Raw genomic sequence first — 10020 nt, forward strand, 5'->3', positions numbered from 1 at the left:
GCCATATTTTATAAATAAGGAAACTGAGGCCCAAGAGGGCTGTCCTTGGCTGTGACTGCATAAATGAACAGCTTCTGAAAAGGACCAGAATTCTAGCCCCAGGCCCTGGGTTGTGTGGGAGGGGCATTTCCTGGGGGAGGTGGAGATGAGACAGTTCTGGCTGGTCAGAGGTCAGGCATGAGTTGTGTCCTTCACCAAGGGAAGCAGGTCCAGAGAGGGCTCTGACTCGCCCAAGGCCACCCAGCCTTGAGTGGGCCTTCTGCCTCCCACACAACAGAGGGATGTCCTCAGCCTGGTTGGCAAAGGGCAGGCAGGACTCACAGCAGGGTCTCCTCTAAAAAGGGGATGGTTTTTGCTCATGGGACCTCCCCATCCAAACTATCAGCTCTGGGTAAGACCTATGGGGCCACCACAGAGTAGGGAGAGGGCTGGGGCACTTTGGAAGCAACTTAAGGAAGTCCAGCAGGACTGCAGGGGGCCCTGGGAATGGCAAGGAGCCTCGGGACTCCCAGAGGTGCTCTAGGCTGGGAGGAGGAGCAGGTCCTCCTCCTTCCCCCTGCCCCCCTCCCTGTGGAGACTGGGGTGAGCCAGGCACCCGGAGAGGAGGCGGTGTCCCTGGCTTCCAGCCCACCCGGTGGTGGGGCAGGGCTGGATCAGCAGGGGCGGGGCCCTGCCTGGTGTTAAAAGAGGCAGCCAGGGCACCGAGGCAATGAGCTCCCTGCTCAGCTTAGCAGCAAGACACTGGCAACAGGCACTCACTGCTCCAGTCCAGGCTGCACGCTCCACCGCCACTATGATCTCCGTGCCCACCGCCTGGTGCTCAGTCGCTGTAGCCCTGCTCATGGCCCTGCATGAAGGTGAGCCGCCCTGGCCTCACCTACTGCTACAGCCCCTGGGTCTGGCTGTGGGTGTCTCCTTGTAGGGCTGCAATGCCTCCAAGCCAGCTGGGGACATACAGGGGCGGGAGCCCGGCAGTGGCAGTGGCAGGCAGCAGGGGCTCTGCAAAGAGCAGAGGTGCCCAAGCACAGAACAGCCACTGGCCCCTCCCATGGGGCTGCTGGGGCTTCCCTGGGCTGGCCTGGAGCTCCTGAGCAGCAAGAGAGAGGCAACTTCCTTAGTGGCACGAGAGGAAGGGCTGGCGGGTCCCCCATCCTGGGCTGTGCCATGCTCACCAACCCACCCCTCTGCTTCTCTCTCCTTTCTGTGCATGCAGGGCAAGGCCAGGTTGCTCCACCCCACGGTAGAGGCTCCCACCTGCGGCCTCGCCGTTGCTCCTGCAGCTCCTGGCTGGACAAGGAGTGCGTCTATTTCTGCCACCTGGACATCATCTGGGTGAACACTCCTGGGTGAGCATCTGTGGGCATCTGTGAGCATCTGTGGGGGCTGCTAGGGGTGGCGTGTTAGGGTGGAGGATACTGCCTTCTGAGGAATCTCTGGCACAGCCCAGCTCTCAGCTGTATCCATAGTTAGCCGTTATTGTTTCAAATCTCATGTGGGGACTACCTGAGCCATATGGAGGGTTGTCACTTGAGAATTCTTCCAACAACTGTTAAGAAAGTGTTGGCTCCATTTTCCAGATCAGAGACTGAGGCTCAAAGGAGTTAAGTGACTTCCCTAAGACTACACAGGAAGGAGTGAGTGGTAGGCTCCCTGCTCAAACCATGGATGCCAGAGCTCACACCCACTCTGCCATGCTGCCTCTGCATGGTCTTCTAAGAATAATGCAATTAATGACAGCATGTCTTGGCTCTGCCAGGCCCTATGCCAAGCATGGCATGTGCATGATCCACTCCTGAGCCCCTTAGACTCCCCATGAGGCAGGTATTGCTGTTGTCCCCAAATGACAGGTGAGAAACCTGCCCTTGTTCCCTGTCTGTGCATCCTGCAGCCGCACTGCCTCCAGGCCACTGCATACCTTAAGCTGAAGTTTCTGTGTTTGTGGATTTTTTTTTTCTCTTCTCCAAATTGCAAAAGGCAAAAGAAACCCGGCACGTAAGCGTGTGTGGAGCTAATCCGCATCCAAACACTCTCTCAGGGCGGGAACCCTGCCAGTCCCTGCGTGCTGGGTCTACCTGGAGTCATTACAACTCCAACCACACAGTCTAAAATTAGCTCTGTCACCCGAAGGTGCTGGTCCGACCAGCCCTTCCCTTGGCCTGCCTTGATCAGCCTCTGAGTCTGAAATCAATACCACCTGAACATACACACACACAAACATTTTTAAGTCAATGTTCTAAGGCAATGTTTCTCCCTCTAGGCAAGTGGTGACCAGGTGGGGATGGCTTAGCTGTGAGCCTGTGTGTTTAATTCTGTGAGATGGAGCATCCTCCCTCCCTCTGAAACTAGCTGAAAGCCTTCTTTGAGAACAGGGGACCAGCCTGGCTCCATCAGCTTGAGGTCCTGTCTGGGAGGACTCTCCAGTTCTTGACTTCGGCTGGGACCACAAGTGCCACCCTTTTCCTCCCCATGCTGGGAGCTCTCCCTGACCTGAACTGGACCCAGAGAGGGGCAGGGTTTTGTCCAGGGCTACCTGGCACTTGTGAGGGAGACTGTGACTTTATTAGTGGGACTTCTTTAGGTCAGGGGCTGGTGCCATCCTGGTGGTGACATCCTAGTGTGGATGTCTTAGTATGTAGTATATACAGTCCCTGCTTGCCAATGGTTGTGGCTTTTCTAACCTTCTCTCTCTCTCTCCCCCCACCTTCACCCCACATCACTACCTTGCTGGCTGCCTGCCCACAGACAGACAGCTCCTTATGGCCTGGGAAATCCGCCAAGACGCCGGCGCCGCTCCCTGCCAAGGCGCTGTGAGTGCTCCAGCACCAGGGACCCCACCTGTACCACCTTCTGCCATCAAACGCCCAGGTAAATGGGCACTCAGCCTGCAGGGACAAGGGGTAGTTGCTATGCTGGACCTGCCCCTGGGAGGAAGAGTCTGGGAGACCAGCAGAGGAGCAGAGTGGCTAGTTAGGGGTGAGCAGAGTCCTAGGGTCTACTTGAGGAACTGGTCACCCCCGAATCACTTCCCCTGCTCAGCTTGGGGGGCTTCTGAGAGCACTTATGCCCTTAATCCTGGGCAGGAGAGAGGCTCTCCAGGTGACAGCTGAGGCAGTACAGGCCCAGAGAAAGGACAGGACCTGTCTTATCAGGCCACTCAGCTAGTCAGAATGAGGGCTGGGCCTTCAGCCTTGGTCTGTCTGGTCAAGTTCCTCTGGGCTTTGGATTCTGATTTGAGGCTTGAGAGACTTTGAAACTTTCAAGGAAGAGAAATAATATCTGCAATTGGGAAGCATCTGAGAACCATCCCAAAGTTGTCATAGAGTTGCTGGGAGTGTTATTGCTGAGTCTCCAAACTTCCTTGAGTCTCAGTTTTCTCATCTGTAAAATGGGTGGGGGGTTTTCCTTCCTCCTCATGGAGTATTCAGAGAAGCAGGAACTGCTTCAAAATCCCAAGCTCCAGTTCCCATAATGGTTTCTGAGAAACCCCTGCCTTGGGGTTCAAGCTGTGTCTCTGCCCCTACCTCAGTTTCCCCTGCAGCTGCAGGTGGCTGAATTCTGGGAAAGGCTGGCCACCCAGTTCACTATTTCTGAACTAAGAACACATTCCAGGTAGCTCAGTTTTCCGTAGTCTCCACCCCACCTGGGAAAGGAAGGATGCCAGGTGCATGGGGATGGAAATGGATCTGTGCCTAGGGCAGGTGGGGGGTGGGGGCTGGGCGGGGCCTGCAGCCAGGTGGCTTCAGGGCCTTGGACAGCCCCTCACTTGGGCCCTAATGCTGTTCATTCAGGGTTGAAGCTGGGGAAGTCTCAAGCAGCAAGTCCCCTACAGACATGTTCCAGACTGGGAAGACATGGGCCACTGCAGGAGAGCTCTTCCAGAGGCTAAGGTGAGGGACACTTGCACAGATTGAGCACCTCCTATATGCCTTGTACATTCCTCTTATTCTCCATGGGAGGCAGGACTGAGGCTTAGAGAGGTAAAGCCATTTCCCCACAGTCACACAGCACATCTTGCTAACCCCAGAGTCTAAGCTCTTTACCAGTATGCACATTTTACCAACCAACCTGGAATTAGACTTTGTAGAGGGTTTGAGGGCTCATGACTGGGGAGGAACATGGTTGTTCATTCAGGCTGTGTGTAAATGGAGCACCTCCCAGGTACGGGGGTCTGGAGGGCCAATTGCCCAGCCTGCTGTCCCTCCCAGCTGCCTAGACGGAATCTCCTCCTCCCTATAGGCCCAGTGTGGCTCAGCTCAAGAATTGGCACCCAGGAGGTATGCACGATGCTTATCCAAACATACAGATTTGCAAACAGAACAGAAACTTGCATCCAGGCAGGCAGCAGAGTAGCTGAAGAGGCCTCTGTAGCAGAGACCACCTGATCTGAAGCCAGTCCTGCCTCCACTAAGCTTTGTGACCATGGGCTTGTACCAAAACTCTCTGGGCTTCAGTTTCCTTCTTTTGAAACAGAAAAATAGTGCTATCAATCCTCAGAGTTGTTGCAAAGTTAGATGAGCTAGCACACATGAAGTAGGTTGTGAGGGCCCTGGTGCCCTTGGGAGCTCAAGTGGTGTCAGCCAGGTCCCTACTTCTGTCACTGAGGGCTCTTTTGGCTGGCCAGGGATGGGGCTCTGTTCTTCAGGGGTTCTTATCTTTGGAAGGAAACAGAAAAGTAGAAAAGACAGGATGGTGGGATGGGCAGGAGCCAGCATCCACTTGGGAACTATCTGAGGAGGAAAAAAATCAGGATAAGACTTTGCAAATGCACAACTCTCTTCACAGTATATAAAGCTTGCTGCCAACTTTGTACTCATTCTCACAGCAGTCCGGGCCTGTTTTTATTTTACGGGCCAAGAAAGGGGCTCAGAGAGGCTGAGATCCCTGCCCACATTCTCACAGCTGGGATCTGAAGCCAGCCTCGTAGCTCCCAGCCTAGAATTCTCTGAGCCAGAAAGTGGCAGCCTAGATGACACCAGGGTCCTAGCCAGGTTCTCAGCCAAGTTCAAACGGCAGCAGGGACTTATATCTGTCTGGGCTGGGCTGCCTTGAGCTGGACCTTGAAGAATGAATAGAACTACAGTAGGCGGAGTTTGGGTGACAGAGGGAAGGTACACGACCTGGATGGAAGGGCAGGACCCAAGGACAGATCACCAGTGATAATGTGCGGCTGTTCTTGGCCATCTGGTCATTCCAGCCGCATGTGATGTTGAACATCAGCTTTGTTAAAGCCCCTATCAGCAGAGAAGCCTCTAGGCCTGCTCTGGCTTATTCTAGATGTGCAGGCCTTGTTTTCAGGCCATGGTCCCCTCTGAGCCCTGGATCTGGGCAAGAGCTCCTGTTCCCCTTGCCCCTTCCTCTCGCATGGTGCTCTTCAACAGTTCCTGTCTCCTGAGATGCTAAACTGACCTTTCTCTATTCCCAGGGACATTTCTGCAGCCAACATCCACTTTGCTGAGCGACAGCACAAGGCAACAAGGAAGCCCAGGCCCACACACTCCAGGTGGAGGAAGAGATAGTGCTATGAGCTGGAGGAACATTGGGAAAGAAGCCAGTGGGGTGACAAGAGAAGAGCCCCCAGGGCTCATAGGAGCCCCCTCTGCCTGCCTCCTGGGCCAGGGTCTTGGTTCCAGCCAGCTGGACCCACTCGCTGGGCTTGGCACAAGCTCTGCCCTCCTTGTCTTGGTGAGGGATCTTCCTTCAAGGCAGTTTCGTGGCCTCACATTGCCCAGGAAAGCCCTCCAGACTGCAGAGGGCCTCCCAGCACTGGCTGCTGGCCCACAACCCTGCTGAAAAGAGCCAGAACTCTTTACAATGTGGGAACACATTAAATCTGGAGGCTGCATCCTGGGCTACAAACTGGGGGCGACCATGCAGCAGTGGACACTTGTGCCTAAGCCAACTCAGGGGGCTAGATGGGTCCCCCAAGAACTGGCATCCTGGACGGCCTTATCTGCCTGCTCCAACCCCCCCACACACACACCAGTGTCCTTGTACCCTCCTACCCTTGGGACACTTCTGGTGAGAAGGGCCTACTCTGCTTCCCTGTCTGTATATAACTTATTTACTCTAAGAGATCTGAGAATCTCAATTATTTATTTTAATGTATTTTTTTAGACCCTCAATTATTTACCTGTATTTGTAATAAACACTGAAATGGTACTCTGGTATTTTGTCCTGGCTGAGAGGGAGGGTAGCGGGAGGCTCCTCTCAGGAAGGGCTGCTTGGAAGTTAAGGGGACAGAGGAAGGGGAGAAAGGCCCCAGAGTGAATGGTAGGAACCCTGGGTTCCACTCCCACCCTTGCTGGTGTCTTTGGATGCTAACCTGCCCTCTCCGGGCTTTTGCCTGTCATGTGCCCAGACTGCCATCTGCAGCTGTGATATTGGAATTCCAGGACCTATGTTCCCACTGGGCCTGAAATGGATGGCCAGGCCTCTCCTGAGAACATGTTTGGAAGAAGCCAAGACTGCAAGCATGCAGCGACCCCTCTGCCCCTGCTGCCTGTCACCGGTGGCTGACTACCACCAGAGCTATACAGTGAGGAATGACACCAGGTGGATTCTAAGGCTGTGTGTGCCCTGGTGGTCAATGCTGGGTACTGTGGTGGGGCCATAGCCTGGCCCTGATCTTGCCCCTCACCTTGGGTCTTGTTAGGGCCCTGCTAAGTAAGGTGAACACTTCTCTAACTGGGTTGGGTTCACTAATCCTATCACAGAACCAACTCACCAAGTCCCAGGGACAGTCTGCAGCCAGGGCCAACCCCACTATTAGCTGCTGGAACCCAAAGCCTCTTCTTTACCAAATTCTCCAGCAAGTGAGTGTGCCTTATCCCCACAGCTGGTCTACCCTGGAATGGCAGACTGTGGCCTGAGCCAGCTCTCAGGAAATACTTACAGGCCCTGTCCACCAAGGCAGCTCTGACCCCCTCATGGAAGAACAACATGTTGACATGTATTGAGCTCCTGCTACAGACATGCAGTTTATCCAGATGAACTCACTTTATCCTCACAACAACTCTATGACATAGTACTTTCATTGTTCTCCTTTTAACAGATTAGGAAATTGACACACAGAGAAGGCAAGTGACTTTCCTCAGTTCACACAGCTGGTAGGTAGTGGCATCAGAGTTGGAACCCAGGCACACTAGCTCCAGAGTTGCAAAATAAATATTTGTTGATTGAATTTGTGGAATTACCACTGTGTGCCACCTGGAACAAATCTCTTTCTCTTTCTACGCCTCAGTTTTTCATCTAGAAAATGGGAAACAATAGTCCCTACCTCATAGGGCTGGTGTAAGCACCTGTTACGATACCAGACTCAGCCCAGGGACTGAGAGGGAACAGAGGCTGCCTGTCAGCTGCCAGCTGTGATCATGTGGTGAGTGGGAGAGACCACCTGAGAGGACCAGAGGAGAGGGAGGGAGATGGGGCTGTCTGGGGTGGAGGAGGATGGTTAAAGAGAGACTCTAGATAAAGGTGCTGCTCCTGTGGCCTCAAAAAATGACATGAAATAAATAGGAAGACTCAAGGGACTCTAATAAAACAGAAAGAAGATAGAAGGAATTCCAGGCAGGGTGGAGGTGTGAGAGGAGTGACAAAGGAGGGTCCTCTGGAAGAACCCAGGTGATTGGTACAAGGCAAAGGGAGAAGAGCAGGAGATGAAGCCAGAGAGCTTTGGAAGACTAAGTTGGGAGCCTGGACTTCCTCTGTGGGCCTTGGGGATCTATGAAAGGTCTGTGAGCAGCAGGGCACCTGGGCAGAGCCAGGCACTGGGGATAAGTCAGGGCCGAGGAAGAATGACAAGATAGGAAAGCAAAGTCCCCAGCAGCACTGGGAGGATCCTCAGTGCCCCCTGGGCGGTGAGGGCTGGTGTGATGGGATCGGCCCAGCTACTTACTGCCCACTCCAGCCCACACCTCCCCAAATCCAGCTGAGCCTAATGCCAGGGGATCCTCACTCCCTGGCATCACAATGTCCCATTCAAAATGGCCCTGCCCCTTGGAAAACCAAAGCAACAGCTGATGGCCAGCCAGGCCATGGGGTGGGGTGGCCCCAGGACCACAGCTGCAGTGGAGGCATGAGTGAACCCTGGCAGAGAGTGTGTGGGAAGCAAACATTCCCAACCCTCAGCATAGGCCCCAATGGCCCTTGGGCAGAGTTCAGAGATCAGTGACCGACATGATCAGTGACCAACGTGATCAAGCAATGGAGATAATTAAGGCAGAGAAGAAGCTCAAAGAGGCAGGGATAGGCCATGTTGATGCCACAGCCCCTTAATCCCTTAGATCCTTCTTTCTGGGAAACAGGGGCCTGCACTTTAGGGGCCCTGCTTAAGCCCTTATTGGGCCATATTTCTTTCAATGGGACAAATTTGCAGGACTATGGGGTTATGTGTGCCCCAAATCTCTACCTGCTTCTAGACTACACTCTAGGTAGCTGGGACCCCAGCAAGGTGGGGGAAGGTGGGCTGGAGTTTGGGAAGGAGCAGAGAAAATTGGTGAGAAGCAGCTGTCAGATCAAATGGAACCCCGGGAAGAAGCATGCCTAAATTTCAGGAAGCTTGGGTTTTGAAAAGGGAAGCTCTCTCCTTTTTAGTAAATATAGGGCAGGTATTTCTCAAAGCTTTTTGAACCAAATATGTGTTCCTTTTGATTGGAACACTAGGCAGAGATAGGCCAGAAGGGGGCACAGGATGACCCAGATTTATCCGGGTTACCCAGACAGAAGGCTGCTGAGGCAGAGAGCTGTTGAGTTCTGTGTTTACAGCTGTGTGGCCTGTTCCTGCCACAGTGAGGATGCTGACTGGCTGCTGCTGTGTCTCCCTACCCCTCCCTCAGGAAAGAGCCCCTGGGAATTCTCCCCTCGCCCATTATAGAAAATAGAGTCCAGAGAGCTGGGTTTTCATTTCAGAAAAGTCATTTGCCTATCAGGGTGATAAATCACTGGAACATGGCCATGCATTCATTCAACAGTTGTGAATAATCACCTCTGGAGAGACTCCTGTGAGCAAAACAGACACAGTAGCTGCCCTCGAAGGCCAAGAGGCAAGCCATTCAACAAAACACTGTTAAATATTAAGATAAAAATGATAGCTAATATTTATTAAGCAAAGCACTTTCTACATATTAAATCCTTGGTTCATTACAGCAACTTCACATAACAAGTTCTACCATTTTTATTCCCATTTAATACAAGAGGTAACTGAGGCACAGAGAGGTTAAGTAACTTGCTCAAAGTCACATAGTAAGAGTGTGACTTAGCTGGCTTTAAACTATCTTACTTCTATCTTACTTCTTTAACAGGATACATCCACCTCTGATAGACCCCCTGTTAGGAGAGCCCAGGGTAGCTTTCTGGAGGAGGTGACATCTAGGGAGTCATTCAAGTGAAGGAGTAGGGTGCAGAAGAGGGTTCCAGGCAGAGGGGACAAGATGGGAGAAGGTTTCCTTCTTCTTAGGAAGGGAGCTATTCCCAGCCTCTTTGGATTAAATGAAGGCGGGACCTGGGAAAGGCTGGAGAGGGCAGGCAGGAATGGGTGGTGCACTCCTGAGCCCGGAGTACCCTGGGCAGCCTGCACAGGAGGTGCTCTAGACAGGGGAGACCTACATCACAGTCACACCCCACCCACAGCCTCAGGAAATATCTCCCAGGAGACATGTGACCACACCTGAAAATGCCTTCCACTCCCCCTGGTATCACTGGGAACCATACTTGCTGTCCTCAAGGGTCTTGCAGCCTGGCAGGGAAGACAGACAAGAGGAAAGTGAAGGGACAGGAGGGGACATAAATTATGAGCTGGACTTCTAGCTTTGGCCAGGGAGTGTTGAATGATGTGTGGGATTTGCGTGAGTTGAGAGAAAGGACATCAGATGAGGGGGACAGTGAAAGGAAAGGCATCAGAGCAGGGGATGGTTTGAGGAAGGGCATCAGAGCAGGGGATGGTGGGGGGAAGGGCATCAGAGCAGGGGATGGTGCGAGGGAGGGCATCAGAGCAGGGGGATGGTGCGAGGGAGGGCATCAGAG

General features: G+C 53.3%; 1 protein-coding gene across 2 annotated transcripts; it reads left to right on the forward strand.

Moving 5' to 3' along the window:
- Positions 1–793: 793 nt before the first annotated feature.
- On the forward strand, positions 794–5516 carry EDN2 (endothelin 2). 2 transcript variants are annotated; one of them, XM_003798965.1, is made up of 5 exons: positions 794–857; positions 1214–1346; positions 2743–2865; positions 3789–3887; positions 5423–5516. In XM_003798965.1, the coding sequence occupies exons 1-5, from the start codon at positions 794–796 to the stop codon at positions 5514–5516; spliced, it is 513 nt and encodes a 170-aa protein (XP_003799013.1). The 2 variants fall into 2 exon arrangements, with proteins under 2 accessions (XP_003799013.1, XP_012666334.1); XM_012810880.1 differs by lacking the exon at positions 3789–3887.
- Positions 5517–10020: the final 4504 nt, after the last annotated feature.

The sequence above is a fragment of the Otolemur garnettii genome, unplaced genomic scaffold (genome assembly GCF_000181295.1).
Source record: "Otolemur garnettii isolate 467f Iridium unplaced genomic scaffold, OtoGar3 scaffold00144, whole genome shotgun sequence".
NCBI classification, from domain to species: domain Eukaryota; kingdom Metazoa; phylum Chordata; class Mammalia; order Primates; family Galagidae; genus Otolemur; species Otolemur garnettii.

What these genes read in the sequence shown, in the direction of transcription:
- EDN2 (XM_003798965.1), top strand. Translation starts at nt 794, where the DNA reads ATGATCTCCGTGCCCACCGCCTGGTGCTCAGTCGCTGTAGCCCTGCTC. An exon ending in GCTCATGGCCCTGCATGAAG is followed by an intron (nt 858 to 1,213) that starts GTGAGCCGCCCT and finishes CTGTGCATGCAG; the next exon opens with GGCAAGGCCAGGTTGCTCCA. An exon ending in GAGCTCTTCCAGAGGCTAAG is followed by an intron (nt 3,888 to 5,422) that starts GTGAGGGACACT and finishes CTCTATTCCCAG; the next exon opens with GGACATTTCTGCAGCCAACA.